We start from the raw sequence: 21,934 nt of genomic DNA, 5'->3' as shown, positions 1-21,934 counted from the left end.
TCACAACTATGCTGCCAACATTAAATGTTTGAGCCCTTCTTATTGGGCTTCCATTCTGTCCACAGCAGGGACTACACTGGTCAAAGCCACAAATAACATGCATGTAGCCACTCCCTGACTTTTTCACTGTTTTTGACACCATTAATCACACCATGCCATGCTCCTTAAGCACCCTGGGGGTTTGTTTCCCTGTTTCCCATTGTAACTTCAGTGAAAAAATCAGCAAAACCCTGGGGAAAAATCCAAATATTTCTATCATTTTTCTGGGGTTTCCAACGAAAGAGATTGGGAGAACCACTGCTGAAGTTCTACCCTTATTTCCATAGTGCACCTCAGTGACATTATGCTTTGATAGTTTCATTTATTATTTATAGAGTAATTGAGTCATTATGACATAGGAGGTCATTCAGCAGGCCAGGTCCATGCCAACTCTCTGTAAAGCAATCCACTTATTCCCATTACTCCACTTTATCCCCTTAGCCCTGCAAGTTTATTTCCCTTGAGTGTGCATCCCATTTTCTTTTGAAATCATTAACTGTCTCTGCTTCCACCATCCTCTTGGCAGTGAATTCCAGGTCATTGCCATTCGCCGTTTAAAAAACTTCTTGCTCACCTCCCCCCTGCATCTCCAACTCTAAACTTGAAATCTGTAGCCTTTTATCCTTCTACCATCAGCTAATGGGAACAGCTTTGCTTTGTCTATCTTATCTAAAGCTACCATAATCATGTACAGCTCTACAAATCTCTCTCCAACCTCCTTTCTTCTAAGGAGAACACCACCAGCTTCTACAATCTAACATTGGAAGTGAAATCCTTCATCCCTGGAACAATTCTGTTAAATCTCTTCTGCACTCTCTCAAGGACACTCACATTCTCCCTAAAGTGCGGTGACCAGATCTGGATGCAATACTCTAGTTGGGGCCTAACCATAGCTTTATAAAGGTTCAACATAACTTCCTTGCTTTTGTATACAATACCTATTTATGAAGCCAAGGATCACATATGCCTTACTAATTACTCTTTCAATACTGTCCTGCCACCTTGAAAGATATGTGCACATGGACCCCCATGTACCTCTGTACCTGCACATTTTTTAGAACTGTGCCTTTGAGTCTATATTGCCTCTCCCTATTCATCTGCCAAAATGCTTCAACTCACACTTCTCTGTATTATTCTCTATTTGTCACTTGTCTGCCTAATTTTTTTATTCATTCATAGAAAGTGGGCATCACTGGCAAGGCCAGCATTTATTGCCCATCCCTAATTGCCCTTAAGAAGGTGTTGGTGAGCTGTCTTCTTGAATCGCTGCAGTCCATGTGGTGTAGATACACCCACAGTGCTGTTAGGAATATGCTAGCCTATGCCCTTTTGCTGTCAATTGGTTATCATCCTCGTATTTTGTCACACTTCCTTTTTTGTTATCATCGCCAAGTGTTTTATACATATTATAAAAAGCACTAACCCTTGGAGAACACCTATCTGAAAAACAACCAATTACGACAACTCTCTGTTTTCTACCCTTAAGCTAAATTTTTTATCCAAACTGACACTGACCCTTCTATTTCATGAGTCTCAATTTTGTTACTTTCAAAGTGTCAAATCAATCCCAGTGATTTCTCCTCCCATGCTTGCTTGGTCCTCTTAGGTGTAGCCCAGGGCTCCATAGTTGGATAACACCTGTTCACCATTTATATACCTTCACGGCAAAAGAACATGGAAGCAGACAGTCAGCTTCCACACTTATGCAAGTTGGATTCAAATTACAGTTGCAGTGTATGTGTCTATTTGTGCACCTTATTTCCAACTACCATTACATTAAAAGCAATAAATGTTTAAACTAGAACACATTTTTAATATTGGTCATCTCAAGTAGGTTGGAGGAGGGGAAGAAGTGCACAGACACCTATTCACATTGATACCTTTCAGCAATTTTAATTTATTGACAATCAGTCACAAAACAAATCTTTGAACCTTAGTGTTAAGAATGTACCAATAACTGTCATTTAAAAAAATCTCTACATACATTCCAAATGTAAACCGCATATTTCAACCTTGCTGAAAGTGCGAGCTGTATCACCAGCCCTATCTAACACCTGTCCTCATTTTGTCCTCACAAGCAATCAGCTTTGTTTACAATGGGAAAATATCCATGCATACAACATTTTGCTGGGGCGTGGGTGGTGGGGGGCGGATAGAGATGGAGTAGAAGTTGCACAGTCATAGAAGTGCAGGCTTTTTTTCTCTGCAAACAGCCTCTGCAGGCTTAGAGTGCATTTGTCAGTGGTTCTGCAGTTAAATTGTAACTGTCTTCAAGACTGCAGCTCCTTTCAGGGGAAGAGGGAAGAAAATACACAGCGGCCTCCACTAACGTGACAACTGGAAGTCAAGTCTCACCATGCTTCAGGAACAGATTGACAATTAGGTACAAAACAGACTGCGACATAAGTTTAAGACACATTATACACAAAGCTTATGTCAGTACAAGAAATTTAGTGCATATAGTATTTATGGTAAACAGTTCATTACATCTTATTTTCACCATTTAAAATGAAATGTTGTGTTTACGGACATTTTGTTGGGGTAAACATATAAACAATACTGTACATTACCCTCACCACCACAGAGAAACATATTGAAGCCTGTAGAGACCAGGAGCAAGTCTGTTTTCTGAAGCGACTGTCAGAATTGTTGAACAGTCACGTACCACACAATGCACCAGTAACCTTGCAGAGGCTTGATTTTCCTGAGGTTTAAATAAAATCTTTGACATTTAACAGAAATGCCAAATCATGGCCTGTAAAAGTGCAGGAACTTCTCTCACTTTTTAAGTTGCAGTTTAAACTTCTGGCAAAAATCATTCCAAGTGTGTTACATTTGCTGTGACATCCAAAGCAAATTTCATGGCAGGAGGCCGGTTTAAATGACCTTCCACTGCATGACACTCATGTCCTTCCCGCCAGTGGAGACTAGCTGACTGTCATCATGCAGAAAGTTTACACTGGTTACATGACTGCTGTGTCCTCCATATGTGTGGCCTGGGGCCTGCAAGGTTAAACAAAGACTCTTTTCATATTTGATTGGCACATTGTGGATTAACATTGCATGAAAAGGAAACTGTAATTTACTTGCATCAAAAGCTGGTGAGACAAACTGTGACTGAGACCTCAGCTCACCTCAGTTCTGAAGGAACAGCTATCAATTAAGAGCGCACCCAGCTTTTGCCAATTCAACTCAGAGGAAGCTCCACTGACACCCCGGCCTGCCCCCCTACCCCCAACCCCACCCCACTATCCCTGTTCTGCATCCCATCCAAGGTCACCAACTCTGGGTTGGATGTATTCCTGAAGATATGATCATGTGATACTAGATCACATGACATCCATTTGATGATATTTGCATACAGTTTGCAAACTGGCATTGTGTTTACCTTATAAATTAGGCCATGCATGTTAAACATTTTGCTCTAATTGTTCCATCTGAAAGGAAACCTTTGCAGTCTGCTTCCCGTGCCTGGAACTTTAAGCTACATGTAGCATTTATTACAAATTCCACTCTACTGTTAGTCATTCAGTATTCACTACTGGCAGAGCCATTCTAAGAATTCTAAGGGCCTTTCTTGGATCCCAAGAACACTCCATCTGATCCATGAAAACATCCCCTTTTAAATCAACAGTGTTCATTTCAGTGGTATACTCAGATCCCTCAGCTGTGAAGGGGTTTGAACCTCTTTGAAATGATGTGTAAAACATATTAATATATACTATGAAGTTTAACAATTCTGAATCTTCTGATGCAAAAATAAGAAGGAACAGTAATTGCAGCAAGGCACAAGATGAAGAAATGTAATTAAAGGAAGTTCATGTTTCACAGGCTAAAGGACAGCATCAGTCAGTGGAACATTTCGGCCCCATAAATCCACAAGTCTGTCCCCATAACTCCAGTGAAATGCCACAGAAAATAACAGAGATTCAGTTTTACTGGGGCTCCATTTCCAGAGGCCACCTGTTTGCCTTGTAAGGATAGAACATCTAGCTGTCCCTCACTTGGCAAGAGGACTCAGGCAGGGACATGATCTTCCTCCACCAGTGTTCCCACTCCTTAGGCTCACTCAAGTTACACCAAGTGACTTTGACCATTAGGTCACAACAGGATAATTATTGGGCTGGTGGAAGGTCAGGTTGAGACCAGACAACCATTCCCACAAATGGGTTGATGCCAGGGACAGGCCAGGCAAGCACAAGAGATGTAACTGAAATGGCACCTCTGCCAGCCTAGCCCATGGCAAGGGGGTGAACACTGGCTGACCCGCAACTTCTAGTGGGAATGATTCTGGCAGGCTCACGCCCCATTGGATTTTAGCCCTTACTTATTCATTTTGTTAAATGACTATAGATCCAGTATTAATGCTGCTTAAGCCAAAACAGCACTTCACTGATCGCTGTGTTATTAGGCAATAGATTCAGTTCTCAACTTGATGGAGCAGATGGGCCAAAAATTCCCATCCAGGTTACTTGGTGTCTGACAGAGAAAAAAATACATTAGAGAGCAGACATATAATAACTAGAATCCTAGGAGCAGTCACCTGGTCTGGCTTCTGAGAATATGAATAGCTAATATGGAAAGGGACTCAAAGGAGGGAGATACCATTTTGAAAGGGTGCAGGTGAAAAATTCTTAGAAAATTAAGTTCAACATCAATATGAAGAATATAGTAAAAGTGAAGTCATACCCTGGCCTGTGAACATGGACATGAAAACAGATGCACTTTGCCAAAGTCATCACCTGTAGACAAAAGTTTTTTATCATTGGATCTGCAAACAGCATTGATGTCAGTTCCATCTGATCCTTCAGGCCAAACTCCTGCAACACACAGATACATAGCAAAGGCGTTAAAAATTGGGAACATTTCTATCTTAGGCCTCCCGAAATGCATTTGTTGTCCATCCCAAATTACCCATGAGAAGGTGGTGATGAGCTGCCTTCTTTAACTGCTGCAGTCCAGAAACACCTACAGTGCTGTTAGGAAGGGAGTTCCAGGATTATGAACCAGCGACAGTGAAGGAATGGTGATATAGTTCCAAGTCAGGATGGTATGTGGCTCGCAGGTGTTCCCATGTGTCTGCTGCCCTTGTCCTCCTAGTTGATAGAGGTTGTGAGTTCAGAAGGTGTTGTCAAAGGAGCTTTCGTGAGTTACTGCAGTGCATCTTTTAGATGGTATAGACTGCAGCCACTGTACATTGGTGCTGGAGGGGGTGAATGTTTAAGCTGGTGGATGAGGTGCCAATCAAGTTGGGTGCTTTGTCCTGGATTGTGTTGTGCTTCTTGAGTGTTGTTGGAGCCTCACATGTCCAGGCAAATGGAGAGTATTCCACCACATTTCTGAATACGAGTGGTAATTTCCAAATTAGGTATGCAGAACTAAATACTTTAAAACTGTAACCTGCACTCATAGGCTAATACTCTAGGAGCCAAAATGGTGAAATCAGAGCTATCAGATAGTCTTCACTGCCAGAACAATATGCCTACACCTCCAGAGCACCAACAGGTCACCTGGTAGCACCACGAGAGCATCAGACAGCCTGCAAAACCTGTGTACGAAACACTAAAATTCCAGAAGGCCTGGTGGCAAAGGATAGAACTGGAACTAATCTTTACAGATTTTTATAGGCTTTTATTTGCATTTTATATACATTACAAACATGCACCTCCTAACCCAACCACCACAGTTTTCAGTCAGTTCCTATTTATAGGAGTAACTCTTTCGAGTACAAACATGTTTCCATCTGTTTCAGATGAAGTTACATTGTTTTTCATAGTTTGCATTTGTGAGATTTGAACTCTTGATACTCTTTTTGAGTAAACCTGTTTCCATCTGTTTCAGATGAAGTTACATTGTTTCATAGTTTGCCATTGTGAGATTTGAACTCTTGATCATGGGGTTACAAACCCAGTACCATAACCACTTGGCTATTTAGGCCAAGCTTTTAATTTCTAGTAGCTAGTTGTAGAATGTATTGTAACTCTTTTGAGTACAAACACATTTCCATCTGTTCCTATTCAGATGAAGTTACATGGTTTCATAGTTTGTCACTGTGAGATTTGAACTCTTGATCTTGGGGTTACAAACCCAGTACCATAACCACTTGGCTATTTAGGCCAAGCCTAATATTTTAATTTCTAGTAGCTAGTTGTAGGATGTATTGTAACTCTTTTGAGTACAAACACATTTCCATCTGTTCCTATTCAGATGAAGTTACATGGTTTCATAGTTTGCCACTGTGAGATTTGAACTCTTGATACTCTTTTTGAGTAAACCTGTTTCCATCTGTTTCAGATGAAGTTACATTGTTTCATAGTTTGCCATTGTGAGATTTGAACTCTTGATCTTGGGGTTACAAACCCAGTACCATAACCACTTGGCTATTTAGGCCAAGCTGCTATACTTGTATACTAGCCTTTTGCAATTCATAGGAGTATATGAACCCAATAAATGTCCACCAGCTGTATACAATTAAATACAATTAACAGACATCCTGCACCCCCAAGAGCACCCGATTGCTTGCAGCCCACGACCAGCATACATTTAAACAATTCTCTTCTCTCTCTCTCGTTTAAAACAAATTAGAGTTTATATGTACAACCAAAATTTCAAAATAAATTAAAGAGCTCCATATTTTGCACAATGTATTACATCGCAAGATACCCTTCCTCTAAGACCCCTAACAATTTCTTCATATACGTATTTATTTTTGTAAAACAATCTCACAATTCATGACTTCAGAATCACACAGTGCCGAAGAGGCCCTTCGGCCCATCGAGTCTGCACCGACACGTGAGAAACACCTGACCTACCTACCTAATCCCATTTACTAGCACTTGGCCCATAGCCTTGAATGTTATGACATGCCAAGTGCTCATCCAGGTATTTTCTAAAGGATGTGAGGCAACCCGTATCCACCACCCTCCCAGGCAGCGCATTCCAGACCATCATCACCGTCTGGATAAAAAAGTTTTTCTTCACATCCCCACTAAACCTCCTGCCCCTCACCTTGAACTTGTGTCCCTTCGTGACTGACCCTTCAACTAAGGGGAACAGCTGCTCCCTATCCACCCTGTCCATGCCCCTCATAATCTTGTACACCTCAATCAGGTCACCCATCAGTCTTCTCTGCTCTAATTCCTGCAGTGTAGCTTGTAGATGGTACACCCTGCTGCAACTGTGCAACAGAGATGGAGGGAGTGAATGTTTGTGGATGTGGTGCCAATCAAGCAGGCTGCTTTGTCCCGGACGGTGTCAAACTTCTTGAGTGTTGTGGGAGCTGCACTCAATCAGGCAAGTGGGGAGCATTCCATTACACTCCTGACTTGTGCCTTGTAGATGGTGGACAGGCTTTGGGGAGTCAGAAGGTGAGTTATTCATCACACGATTCCTAGCCTCTGACCTGCTCTCGTAGCCACAATATTTATATGGCTTGTCCAGTTCAGTTTCTAGTCAATGGTAATCTCCAAGATTTTGATAGTGGAGGATTCAATGATGGTAATGCCATTGAACATCAAGGGGCGATGGTTGCATTCTGATTGTTGGAGATGGTCATTGCCTGACACTTGTGTGGCACGAATGTTACTTGCCACTTGTCAGCCCAAGCCTGGATATTATCCAGGTCTTGTTGCATTTAGACATTGACTCATTCAGTATCTAAGGAGTTGCGAATGGTGCTGAACATTGTGCAATCATCAGTGAAGATCCCCACTTCTGACCTTATGATGGAAAGAAGGTCATTGATGAAGCAGCTGAAGATGGCTGGGCCGAGGACACTACCCTGAGGAACTCCTGCAGTGAGGTCCTGGAGCTGAGATAACTGATCTTCAACAACCACAACCATCTTCCTATGTGCTAGGTATGACTCCAACTAGCGGAGAGTTTTGCCCTGATTTCCATTGATTCCAGTTATGCTAGGGGCCCTTGATGCCACACTCTGTCAAATGCTGCTTTGATGTCAAGGGCAGTCACTCTCACCTCAGTCTGGGAGTTCAGCTCTTTTGTCCATATTTGAACCAACGTTATAATGAAGTCACGAGCTGAGTGGCCCTAACAGAACTCAAACAGGGAGAGAGTGAGCTGGTTATTGCTAAGCAAATGCCGTTTGATAGCTCTGTTGATGACCCCTTCCATTACTTTACTGATGATCGAGAGGAGACTGATGGGGCGATAATTGGCTGGGTTGGATTTGTCCTGCTTTTTGTGTACAGGACATACCTGAGCAATTTTCCACATAATCGGATAGATGCCAGTGTTATAGCTGTACTGGGACAGCTTGGCTAGGGCCGCGTTAAGTTCTGGAGCAGAAGTCTTCAGTACTATTGCAGGAATATTGTCAGAGCCCATAGCCTTTGCAGTATCCAGTGCCTTCAGCTGTTCCTTGATATCATGTGGAGTGAAACTAACTGGCTGAAGACTGGCACCTGTGATGCAGGGGACCTCCGGATGAGGCCGAGATGGATCATCCACTCAGCACTTCTGGCTGAATATTGGAGCAAATGCTTCAGCCTTATCTTTTCAGCTGATGTGCTGGGCTCCTTCATCATTGAGGATGGGGATATTTGTGGAGCCTCCTCCTCCAGTGAGTAGTTTAATTGTCCAAACACCATTCACAACGGGATGTGGCGGGACTGCAGGGCTTAGGTCAGATCCGTTGGTTGTGGGATCGCTTAGCCCTGTTTATCACTTGCTGCTAATGCTGTTTGGCATGCAAGTAGTCCTGTGTTATAGCTTCACCAGGTTGACACCTTATTTTTAGGTATGCCCGGTGCTGCTCCTGGCATGCCCTCCTGCACTCTTCAGTGAACCAGGGTTGATACCCTGGTTTGCAGAGTGGGGGATATGCCGGGCCGTGAGGTTACAAATTGCGCTTGTGTACAATTCTGCAGCTGCTGATGTCCCACTGCGCCTTATGGATCTGTTCAAGATCTATCTCATTTAGCACAGTGGTGGTGCAACACAACACAATAGAGGGTATCCTCAATGTGAAGGTGGGACTTTGTCTCTACAACGACTGTGCGGTGGTCACTCCTACCAGTACTGTCATGGACATTTGCATCTGTGGCAGGTAGGTTGGTGAGGATGAGGTCAAGTACATTTTTCCCTCTTGTTGGCTCCCTCACCATCTGCCACAGACCCAGCCTAGCAGCTATGTAATTTAGGACTTGGCCAGCTTGGTCAGTTGCGGTGCCACCCAGCCGCTCTTGGTGTTGGATATTGAAGTCCTCCACCCAGAGTACATTCGGCACTCTTGCCACCCTCAGTGCTTCCTCCATGTGCTGTTCAACATGGAGGAGTGCTGATTCATCAGCTGAGGGAGGGCAGTACGTGGTAATCAGCAGGATGTTTCCTTGCCCATGTTTGACCTGATGCCATGAGACTTCATGGGATCCGGAGTCGATGTTGAGGACTCCCAGGGTAATTCCCTCCTGATTGTATACCACTGTGCTGCCACCTCTGCTGGGCCTGTCCTGCTGGTGGGACAGGACATACCCAGGGATGGTGATGGTGGTGTCTGGGACATTATCTATAAGGTATGATTCCTTGATGATGACTATGTCAGGCTGTTGCTTGACTAGTCTGTGAGACAGCTCTCCCAATTTTGGCACTAGCCCCCAGATGTTAGTAAGGAGAACCATCATTTGTTTATTTTCCATAGTTTTCCTTCAGCATCCGCTGCATCTTGTTGCTCTGCAGAAACGCAGCTTTTATGTTCATTGACCTAAACTCCCACGAATATGTAGTCAAAAGAGCTGAAAACATTTTATGATTACTGGGAGAAGCCACTCTAACAACTGCACCACCCATTCACTCCACACACCTATTTTAGATTAAGTCTCATTACAAGGAATTTCTTAGTATAAATGTGACAAGGCTGGTCGACCCTTGTCTGGTACCTCAGAATAAATTCCAAACTCACTCCAACTATCTAACTCCCCTTGTTTTGCCTCTCTTATTAGTTCATCCTCAATTTTATTCACAGCCACCAAAACTTCATGATCATGAGGACTTCTTTTAGGAGACTATTCTGTTGCCTTTACTTCATCGTCTAGTCTATTCAAGCTATGGCTTATATTTCCACTTTTATACCTGCTGGGTCTAGTACTGCGAGATCTCCCTTTTGCACTATTTAAGGCTCTTTCTCTGGTGTGTGATCAATTTCTGATACAGGAATCACTTCTGAACTTACTTTGTTTATTATTCATTCATGGGAATTTGGGCATCGCTGGCTTGGCCAGCATTTATTGCCCTTGAGAAGGTGGTGGTGAGCTGCCTTCTTGAACTGCTGCAGTCCCTGTGGTGTAGGTACACCCACAGTGCTGTTAGGGAGGGAGTTCCAGGATTTTGACCCAGCAACTGTGAAGGAAAGGCGATATATTTCCAACTCAGGATGGCGAGTGACTTGGAGGGGAACTTCCAGGTGGTGGTGTTCCCATGTGTCTGCTGCCCTTGTCCATCTAGACGGTAGTGGTCTTGGGTTTGGCAGGTGCTGTCTAAGGATCACTACTTACGCTGTGCTTTCTTACTCTCTACTGTTTCACTTTATCCTATCAGTCCAAGGACCTCATTTTTTGACCATTATCATGAATATTCAACCAATAGTTAAACTTACCACTAGCTTTTTCTGCAAGTCCCACAATTGTTACATCCCTCCATTCACTAGACCCCCTTGGAATACATGTCACCCAAGCACACGCTCTGGACAATTGACTTGTGGATGTGATAGCTCTATAATCTGTGTCGTGATCACTCACATCACCACTATCCACCCTGTGATCTATTGGATTCTGTTTTTCAGCACCCTCATCATAAAACACATAAGCATTTGAGGAATAAGGCGTCTTGTTTACTTCTATTACTTGCTCAGAGTCTGAGATTTTGTAAGTAATGCTGATTAATCATGAGGAATGAACCTTAACAGTTTAAATACTATGTTTGATAAGTACTGTCTTATATTCATGACCTATTACCTTATCAGGGTCTTTTCATTCCCATCACCCTCTCTTCTATCATTTAGTATATCTCTTGAATTGCAGTCTGTCTCGGATGGTCTGATATGATGGGCTGGATTTTCGCTAACCAGACAGAAGCTCGGGTCGGGAAATTTCCCAAAGTTTCAGATGCAGCTATGGAGGCGGGTGAGTCCAAGATTGGCTGGTCAGATGGCCTGCCTCAGTTCACTGGGACCTTGTTCAAGCTGCATTAAAGGCAGTTAGGCCCTTTAGCCCTCACCCCTCACATCCCCTCACTGACTACCATGCAACCTCCATATCCCATCACCTCCATGCCCCTCATGCTCCTTCCATGCCATCTCATTCAATTTGTACTATGAACAGAACCAATGATCCATATAATAATGACAAGTCTTGAAATGCTAATGAAAAAGACACCCATTCAGTAATCTGCTTTGAAAAACTCTGCTGCTTTTGCAACCTAGTGCCAATCAGACACTGCCATTCATAGTTTCAATAACAGAAGCTTTACCTGTCTTCATATCTCTTAACCCTGTCCAAAAAAATACAAACATTGAAAAAAACAGATAAGAGAAAAAATAACTTATTATAACCTCATAAAGATGTCAATCAATCAAAGCTAACACCCCATTTTAACCTGTGTAAACAGTCACTTGCTGAGCTAATTCATTGATGAAGTCTTCAAGTGCAGGCAAGTATTCATAATGAGACCATCTGGAGAAACAGATGTCTGACCATCTGTTATAGTGCCAGATGGCCTCATTTTAAATGCTTGGCTGAGTTCAAAACATATATCTTCGAACCCAACCACCACAGTTTCAGTCTGTTTCTATTTACTATCTTTTCACATACGTAAATAGTCTCCGAAGAGGCTGTCAAAAATTGCTAATAGCGACTTTGTTGCAAGTCACCGTAGCAGGGTATTGCAAAAAGTTTTCAATAAGCAATAATCACGCCTCAGTTAAACCTCATTGGCTACAATACTATTTACAGGAGCACAACTGAATTCCCCCAGCTAATGTCCACCAACTGTATGCAATTAAATACAATTAATACCCAATTAACAGACATCCTGCACCCTAAGAGCTTCAGATAACCTGCAGCCCCAAAGTATCAGACAGTTTTACCAGAACATCAGACAGCATCTCCAGGGCATGAGACTGCCTGCACCATCAGATAGCAGTAAATCATTTAAAGAGATGGGATTAATTTTTGAAACAGTATGGCTCTATAGAGTCCTCACTTAGTTAAGATATGAATGAGCAGAATACTTACCAAATACATGAAATCCTAATGTGCAGGTATAAGTGGCCCACTCAACATCCCTGATCTGTTCAACACTCACCACTTGCTTGCAGACTGATGGCATCCCTGTACATGAAAAACAAAGTAAAATGCGAGGATTCAATCACACTGGAGTGAATGATAGATAATGAATTTTATATAATTTGTATTGCACAGGCTATTACAGAATCATTTCAAGCCATTAAGCTATAAATTCCTGACACTAAACATTCTTCTATCAAAAGCCATCCTTGTAACAGGAATATTTACTGTTACAGCTTGAACCATACAAATCCATCTGAAAATAGACTGAAGTTACAGGGCCTGATCTTAACTCACTCAAAACCCATTCACTTGCAGAGTTAAAATTGAGCCCACAACAATGTCAAAATGCAAAATTAGAATAAATCTTTAACAATTAAAAATCTACCTCCATTTATTAGATTATTGATTGTAATATTTTGCAATTTGCTTTTTAATAAAAGGATGTTCTTTTTTAATTCACTCATGGGATGTGGACGTCATTAGCTGGGCCAGCATTTATTGGCCATCCCTAATTGCCCTTGAGAAAGCCTTCTTGAACCGCTGCAGTCCATGTGGTGTAGGTATACCCACAGTGCTGTTAGGGAGGGAGTTCCAGGATTTTGACCAAGCAGCAGTGAAGGAACAGCAGTATATTTCCAAGTCAGGATGGTGAGTGACTTCGGGGGGAACTTCCAGGTGGTGGTGTTCCCATCTATCTGCTGTCATTGTCCTTCAAGATGGTAGTGGTCATGGGTTTGGAAAGTGCTGTCAAAGGAGCCTTGGTGAATTCCTGCAGTGCATCATGTATCAGTGCATCACTGCTGCTACTGTGCAATGGTGGTGGAGGGAGCGAATGTTTGTGGATGTGGTGCCAATCAAGCGGGCCGCTTTGTCCTGGATGGTGTCAAGCTTCTTGAGTGTTGGGGGAGCTGCGCTCAATCAGGCAAGTGGGGAGTATTCCATCACACTCCTGACTTGTGCCTTGTAAATGGAGGACAGGCTTTGAGGAAATCCTCTATTATCTTCTCAACCTTGATTCACTGATAGTACACTATTCTGAGTCAGGAGAGCACAAGTTCAAACTCCACTCTAAGACTTGGGCACGTAATCTCAGTTGAAAGCTCAGAGTAGTTCACAGGAAGTAGTCTACTGATACACGTACTGTCTTTCAGATGAGGCATCAAAAGAGCACCCTGTCTGCCTGTTCGGGTGGATGTCAAATATCGCACGACAATACTTAAAGAGCAGAGTTCTTTCAGTGTCCTGCATAATATTTATCCCTCAATCAACATCACTAAGGCCATTTAATTAGTCATTGTTCCTATTTGTAGGACCTTCCTGTTTGCAAATTGGCTGCTGGATTTCCCCACATTAAAAAATTTATTCTACCTAAAAATTGATTCAATGGCTATAAAGCACTTTGGGATGGTCTGAAGTCAGCAAAAGCATTATGTAAATGCAAGTTCTTCCTTTTGTGGCTAGAAAAGCAATTTGTTTTCATTGATGTTATTAATAATAGATCAGAGACTTTATTCTATGGTAAGTAACTTAACTCATTCCCCAAATTCTATCCACCATGTAAAAGGCACAAGTCATCAGCGTAATGGAATGGCCCTACTTGCCTGAATGGGTGCAACTGCCTCAACACTCAAAAGCGCAACATCATCCAAGGACAAAGCAGCCCATTTGATTGATACCCCTCCATCACGTTAACCAGTCACACCTATCCACAGAATGCACTGCAGCACCTAGCCCAGAGGGTCGAGTGGCCCACTCCTGTTCCTAACTCGTTTGTTCATATGTATGTACTTCTTGAACACCTCCAAAACCTTGCAATCTTCACCATCTGGAAGGTCAATGGCAGTTAGGTGCATGGAAACACCATCTAAATTCCCCCTCAAGTCACAAACCATTCCAACATGAATATATTTTGTCATTTTTTTTTCAGCATTGGAGGACAAAATCTTGGAATTCTCTAGTTAACATCACTGAGCCTTGCTAGTGACATCCATATCTGAAGAATGAATAAGAAAAATAAAAGAAAACCTTCAATAACACTCAGACACTGTTCTCCAATCTGCTCTAGTCCTCAGAAAGCAGGTGCTCATCTTTGTATGGCCCAGAATTTGGATAGGCGTAGTGGTTGGGCTATCAACACTTACAGTTTTTATAGAGTAAGTAGGACAGCAACCTCTGGTGAATGCACATGCACAGTTTGATCTGCTCTTCCATAAGCTACACTACATGGATACCTCCCCGATAGATTCAGCACTGAAACATATTTGAAAGTGTGAAGTTGGGGCATTTACGCACCAGTTACCCATTAAACATGCCAGAAAAAATTAAGGCTAGTGCAGTAGGTGTAAGTAAATTTTAACAGTGTGATAAGTCTTAGTCACTGGCAAACAAACGCTCTGGCCCTGAAAATTGAATTTTACACGTGTGGGGCATCATTCTTTTAGAATTTAATTATTGTTGGACTTGTAAAAATGAATTAAAAATTATAACCATTTTCTTTCTGTCTCTATCTTGATCCCATCTTTCTTTACCTTTAATTCACTTTCTGTCCATGACTGTACAGTGAATTAAATATTTCCATATTGCAGGGAGGAGTTGCTGTTGGGAAACCCAGAAGTTTGGGTTTCTTCAGATACTCAATTCCATTGTATGCATCTTTTTTTCCCAACAAGTTCCCTGTCTCAATGCCAGCCTATTGATAGCTTGGCTTCCGGGCAGGGGATGTTCTGGAGGAGGCTGCAGCAAAGCAGCAGTGAGAGTGGGTCTTCAGCTGGGCTTGTGGGAGTGCTGTGTCGGGGAGAGAGATGGTTTGATCATGGGCTTGTCCAGTTGGGTGAAGTTGGCAATCCTGGATTCCATCCGATCCTGGGGGCGAGGGTAAAATCCTGGAGGGTTGGTGGGCAATGTTGGAGGGGTGGAGGAAGTTGGACTAGGTGAAAGCATCCCTGCTTCTCCTGGCCTGCAGGCAGTGTTGTAAAAGCACTTAACATTTCCATGAATAAGTCCTCCTTTATCTTTATCCACTGACCCTCGAAACCTGGCTGGCCAGAGTTAAACTTGGAAGAGAAATGAAAAAGGGGGAGGCAGCCTCATTATTATATTTAAACACCCAACCAACATTCTGGGAGCACGTTGGTCACTAGTATCTCCCCACCCCTCCATCCTGTCTCCATTAAATTGGAAGTAGACAGGTTGGAGGCAGACTGGGTTTGAGATTTTTAAAATTTTTACATCCCACCCAATCCAAACGTATTTGAGACTTAAAGTTCCCCTTTGCATGGCTCAGTGAGGATTCTTCAATCTGATTGTTTGAAGAGGACTCTGTTGCTTGACCTGTTCACACATGTTACCAGATCTGTAGGAAGTGCTATACTGAAATGAATCTCTAAATACTGTAATTTGCCACTGAAAAGCCCAAGAAAAATTTGTGGATAGCTGTAAGCATAATACAAAATGTGTACGGTAAACATGTAAGCAAACAGTGGCGCTGTTTCTTCACCACTGACTGTAAAATATGGACCAGTATATTAACAGAGGTATATAGAAAACTGTAATGTGAATATGTACTATGGCATATCAGTCTGTTCAGATATCTGGGCTTAACTAAGACATTTCCATTTAAGATCAATAGGGGATGCTCTAATCAAATCTTTGAGTTTATTTTATAACTTGCTGCGACAGCTGCTTGGAATGCTACTTGTGCTGTGAAGCATTGCCAGAACTGGGGCCCTGGCTCATTAAAGCAGTGGTGGAATGGGTAAAATTAAGGGTGCACAAGAAACCAGAAATGAAGGAGCGCAGAGATCCTGGAGGTGGTTATAGAAATGGGGAGGGGTGAAGCCATGGAGGGATTTGAAAACAAGGATGCGAATTTTAAAATTGAGGTGTTACTGAACCAGAAACCACTCATTTTTTGATGGGAACGTGTTGTCCTTTAAAAACAAATTCCAAATCAAGCTAACTTTTATTTAGAATCCAAAAGATGTAATACTTACAGTACAGGATCTCATAGTCCCCAGAATTAGACATTAAATACTGAGAATCAGTTGACCAGTCAAGGTGTGTGATAAAACTGGAGTGACCCTATAAAGGGGGAAGAGATGACATCTGATTATACTTGAACTCGGTTACGATTGTACATAACTTCCTGCCTCGATGGAACTGTTGTGAAGGTTGCATACAATAGAAGGTTAGATAGCAGTCTAAAAGTTCTTGAAGCGCCTTATTTTCATAAGGAATGCTCTGCATGGTATCAATGCCCTTTGATTGCAATGTGCAATTTCTTACTGAATTATAAAAGCCGCTGAGGCCAGAGTGATTGGGGTAATATAAATGAGTGTAGTGGAAATGAGGTGATACTGGATCAGCTGCCCATTATGTATCTTTCCCAATGTTAAATTCTATTGAATTGGGGGAAGCGGTCGATCTGATATCATTCTCCTAGTTTACACTATTGCCTAAAATTACCCCCTCGATTTAACAAATCATCATTATAACAGAAAAACAAACATGCAACGCAGTTCAATTTTTATTAAATGCAACTTACTGAGCATTTACCAACTCGGCTGTATTTTCTGCCATTTTCATTGACTGTGTAGATGTAAATATAATTATCATGGGAGCCAATTGCTAAATAATGTCCCTCTAAAAAAAGGAGCACAAAGTAGAATAGATTGTTGATAATGGAATTAATGCAAACTTGTGCTTTTAAAAAGTACAACATCCTTCTCAAAATACCCAATTAAAATAAAATGTTACCGGTTGACATTACCAATACTACTGTAATATCAGTATTACTATCCCAAAAACACCTTTCACCAAGCATATCGTTTTGAATCTATGTTAGAGGATGGGTAGCACTCGGTCACTGCATATCCATGTCTCACTCAAATTTGGACTCAATTATGTCAATGATACAATGCTGACGTCAATGTAATCATTTGTTGTGTCTGATAATGAGGTAGGCTTTTGATTGTGTCAGAAAAGGCAAAAATTGAGGAACTGCTATCTTAATTGTATTTTTGATTCAAATAGAAAAAAAATGTCTAATTAAGGTATAGGTAAATACACATCTTTGTTTAAATAATTTAAATACTAATTGTGCAATTCTCCCTCACTGTCTTTGGCATAAAGCTACCCATCAAGTTATCCTTCACTCAGTAGTCAGCTCTGTAATATTTACATAAACATGTATCTCATTATCACATGCAAACTACACAAGCAATGACCTAAATAAAAATTGAATAAAGACTAAGAATATTAAATATCAATTTGTTTACAAGTTGAAATCTGGAATTGGGCTGTTGATAAAAACATAAGGGGGAGAATTTTCTCCCCGTCGGGTGGGCTGGGCAGGAGCGGGCGTGCAGCCGATTGCCACACACAATCGGCTCCGGAGCTGCCTCAGGGAGATTAATTTGATTTGGAAAACTTGAAAAAAAAAAGAATTTAAAAAATTATTCAGACATGTCCCCTCATGTGACAGTGTCCCATGAGCAGGGACTTGTCAATGAATTTTAATAAAAAATTTCATTACAGTTATAAACCCTTCATGAAACCTCATCCCACCTGTGGATGAGGATCCATGAAAAATGCAAAGGCTGCCTGAGCTCTTCACCTGCTGCCAACCAAGGTTGGACGGGCAGCCCAGACGATCTTCTTAAGTAGATTATTAATGGCCTCAACAGGTGTTCGACAGGCGCACAGCCGACTCCGGTGCGCGTCTGCCAAACTGAAGATCAGAATGATGTGCGGTGACATCGGGATGCATGCCCGACGTCACCGCGCATCATTTTACACGCTGACCAGAAGATTCAGGCCAAGAAGTTCTTTTAAATATAAGAACTAAAACAATTGGAATAATGCAGCCTTAATGAGAGCTAACAGCTACCTGGAGCCATGTGTGAGAGCACCTGTCACACAGCCTTCATACCAGCAAATACAAATCAAAAGCTAAAGTGATAAAACAGTGATGTTCAATCAAGGCATTCTAGATGTTTGAATGTCTAGCATATGCAGTTATTCAGACTCCTTGATCCTGCCTGGAGGAATCCGATCAGCTAGGCTGTAAATGAAGCATAATCCTGTCCCATCAAATATATTGCCTGTCAGCTAATTGTTACACAGATTCACAGCAGTTGTAGAGAAGTTGTAGAGGGTGATATGCATGCCCTGTAGTCAATGGTAAAGTATCAAGATGTGAAGATGCAACAAAGAAACGGATAGAAAAACTGTTAAGAGGAAGAGCACAAGTAACAGCAATTTAGGTACTGGAAAATATAATTTAATAAACATTCTTGCCAAGATCAGAGGCCAAGATCTTGGGAGAATAGAAGAGGGAAACACCAAAACTTATCAAACCTTTGAAATTGAGTTTAGCAAAAAAAATCATAGAATGATACAACATAAAAGAGACACTTGAACCCATTATGCCTATGCTAACTCATTGAAAGAGTTATCCAATTTATCCTAGTGCTCTGCTGTTTTACCATAGCCTTGCAAACTTTTCCTTTTGAATAAAGGTTTCATTTTTCCACAAACAAAACAACTGTTGCTGGAAATGAGAGGCTCAATCTGGTGGTGACTAGTTATTTCTAGCTCAGCAGCTGGAACATATTAAAAACAATCAATCTTAGAGTGAGAATAATAATGTCACATTGCATAGCTATCACCTGAAGCTATGAAAAGTCACACCAGTCAGTGCAAAGAAGTTTTGGGATGATTTCCTCTTTGCTTTGCAAGGCAGTAATATACAAATTCTAGTGGTAAACTTTTGGTAAACTATTTAAAAGTGTGTGTACCTGGTGAATAGCGCATGACTGAGAGCTGTTCATTTCCATCAGTGTGAACAGTCACCAAATCCTTTGATTCAGTGTCCAGAACTAACCACCTGTCAATCAAACAAAGGGAATCATGATTCCACTGAAATCTAAATACATGCATCAAACATCCTCAAATGCAGGACTAGCCAGATTACCTATCAGCTTTTGCAGGGATCACTGCTACATGTTAAAATATAGGCCTGGATTTTCATAGAGCCAGGACAATTCTGGAGATATTTATAAATGGTGGGTGGGACCCAGATGCAGAAATCCCGCCCCCATTTCTAGCCAATACAGTTTTCGCCGGTAGGGGGAAAGGGGCAGGGCAGGAATTGCACAGATGCAAAACACAAATCTACTGGGCCAATTGAAAATAGCGTTGAGTTTATACAGACCCCATTTTTGCTGTTCCAAAGGCACACATCTACATGGTGAGAATCACGAATTTATGGAAGAGAAGTAAATAATCTTGAAGGACGGATAAAGTCTGTTTATAGTGTCATGATCTGAAGTTATTTAAATCCCCAGCAATTGAAAAATGAAAGAAACTGGGCTGCTGCTGGCAGTTACAGTTTAAAAAAAACACATGCTGCTGGAGAGCATTGATTGACAGGCCATCTGGTGTAGGTTATAGAAAACCATTACCATATGTTCCTGCAATTTTAGTAGAGGTTATTGTTCAGATTTTCCAAGGGCTGTTATTATAGTTGAGTTCATTATGGATGCTTGACTCAATTTCAAAAGGTCCAAAACCACTTATCTCAGCATGGAGACTGAGTTCACATTTTGATTGACCAGCTTTAATAGGTTATTAAATTATTATCTGTCTTTGATATGGTTACTGAATAGAAGTTTGTTTATTTTTATAAGATTGACCACTTGAGGGGATTTAAAATCTTTTAAATGGGTTTCATGAATGGGAGTTTTTTTTTCCCCTCTGCATCGAGTATGTATGTATGAGAGCACTATTAGATTGTTAGAAGTTTAATCGTTTTCACCTCCACATGGTCTGCCCATAGTGGATACTGGGTGAGTGGCATAGAAGGGAACTGAGGGGTGTGAGGTGCCAGGGAAGAAATATGGGGCTGAATGGGAGGGTGAGGGGTGAGGACTAGAGGGCCAATCAAAACTGGGCTGACGTCTCAGAGAACCAAGGTGTGCTTTCTAATCAGCCCATCTTGGCCCTCGCCTGCCTCAGTAGCTGCCTCTGAACTGCTTTCGGAGATAGCAAGCCTGACTCTATCACACCATCCCCTCCTCATAGTGAAAACTGCATGTGATGAGGTTTTTTATATCGGGTGAGTCTACCGAGTCAGGAAATTTCCTGACTTGAGCTACCCGCCTCGGTAGCGAAAATCTGGCCCATAGTTGAAGCCTGCTTTGGGGTAGATGGGTGAAAATGGGATCTGTTCCATTCATCAAAAGATTCATCTGTAAAATCCACCTCTGTGATCAATGGCCTCCGCAGGAGACTAATTATGCAGCTGACTGCAATAACAAAATACTGGTTTTGTTTCTGTTACATTCCTTACAGTTTGATTGGAACTCAGTTAGATTATTTTATTAGTGGTATCCTCCGAGAGGGAGCACTTGAGATGCCGATTTTTCTATGGTAGCAGGTATGGTAGGATTTCAGTGTCACCTCTACTGATCCAATTAAGATAGGCACATGCATTGTATATAAATTGGTTCCATAAGAAAGGCATATCCAATTTAGCCATATTCCCATAAACAATGCAAACTACTCATTTGCAGTTAAAAATCATACAAATATGAAAATGGCCTGTTAACACAAATATACAACTCAACCCTCTCGTTAAAGCAAAATCTGGAACTTCTTGATCAATTTCTCCCTTGTCCACCCAACAAGAGCTATAAATGAAAAATTAACTCATAAGGCAGAATTTTACAGCCCTGTCAAAGCAGGGGCGGGGCCAGAAAATGCAGCAAGCCATTCAAAAGTCCGTGGACTTTGGCGGGAACGGAAAATCCTGCCAGCAGAAGGGGCCATAAAATTCCACCCATAGTTTTTGTAACTTTGGCTTTAGAAACATGATCAGTTCCAGATCAATTTTATTCCTTTTAATTTGTTGTGAATTTATATGAAAAAAAACCTGCAACAAAACAGCAACTGGCATTGCACAATCTGACTGGTGGAGAAGCCACTTATTCATACTTACCTTCCAGTTTGCGTTCCTATAGCAACAACACATCCTGATGGATGGAAACCAGCAGATTGAGCTGGGTCCTACAATTTGGAGGAAACATTCAGAAGCATAGACTGTTAGTAATAGATTAATTAGACCCCACAGTGCTGAGAGGTTGTAAATCTCAATTGTTTAAACATGTATAGTAATTATGTAGGTGGAATGTTTCCTGTTAAGCAAACATTTCCTTACAATAACAGTGTTTTAATAACTAAACTATGCTGCAACCATATCATAAACCCACTGTGCTTTTGTGTGTGCCTGCTTTACTTACACTAGTGAAAGTTATTCAATTGTAAGGCAAAAATCATTTGAATGGTTTTGACCAAAATTGTTTTTTTTGAACTCTCACTGCTTTCAATTTCTCTACCTCTGAACCTTCTGGTCTTGCTTGTCCTAAACTCCAACTGCACTTATATGTTTCTTTCCCACCCTGTTGCAATTAAGATTCATCAAGCCATCTCCTATGGTGAATATTTCCCAGAATCTGGAACTCCTTACCTTCCTCACTCCTCCCTCCTTTTTTTTAAACCAGTGAACTTTTAAAAGCCTAGGTTTCTAACTAATT

The 21,934-nt window shown here is 41.6% G+C and overlaps 1 protein-coding gene and 1 non-coding gene across 3 annotated transcripts in view; both read right to left on the bottom strand.

Annotated features, from left to right (window-relative positions):
* Positions 1-1,916: 1,916 nt before the first annotated feature.
* eml1 (EMAP like 1) overlaps positions 1,917-21,934 on the bottom strand; it is a 233,323-nt gene continuing 213,305 nt past the window's right edge. For both annotated transcript variants that reach the window (XM_041214024.1, XM_041214023.1), the window contains exons 16-22: positions 21,340-21,407; positions 19,139-19,227; positions 16,885-16,982; positions 16,334-16,421; positions 12,288-12,383; positions 4,729-4,859; positions 1,917-3,042 (exon numbers count right to left, since the gene is read on the bottom strand). In XM_041214024.1, the coding sequence (XP_041069958.1) occupies positions 2,917-3,042; positions 4,729-4,859; positions 12,288-12,383; positions 16,334-16,421; positions 16,885-16,982; positions 19,139-19,227; positions 21,340-21,407 (696 nt within the window). In that variant the 3' untranslated portion in view covers positions 1,917-2,916. The remainder of the gene's footprint in view (positions 3,043-4,728; positions 4,860-12,287; positions 12,384-16,333; positions 16,422-16,884; positions 16,983-19,138; positions 19,228-21,339; positions 21,408-21,934) is intronic.
* Positions 11,873-12,011, bottom strand: LOC121292867. Its single transcript, XR_005946359.1, has one exon. It is a non-coding gene; the product is annotated as a U4 spliceosomal RNA (small nuclear RNA).

Source organism: Carcharodon carcharias, chromosome 20 (assembly GCF_017639515.1).
Source record: "Carcharodon carcharias isolate sCarCar2 chromosome 20, sCarCar2.pri, whole genome shotgun sequence".
Classification (NCBI taxonomy): domain Eukaryota; kingdom Metazoa; phylum Chordata; class Chondrichthyes; order Lamniformes; family Lamnidae; genus Carcharodon; species Carcharodon carcharias.
Note: the sequence above shows the minus strand (reverse complement) of the source record. Positions and strands in the feature narration are given on the sequence as shown.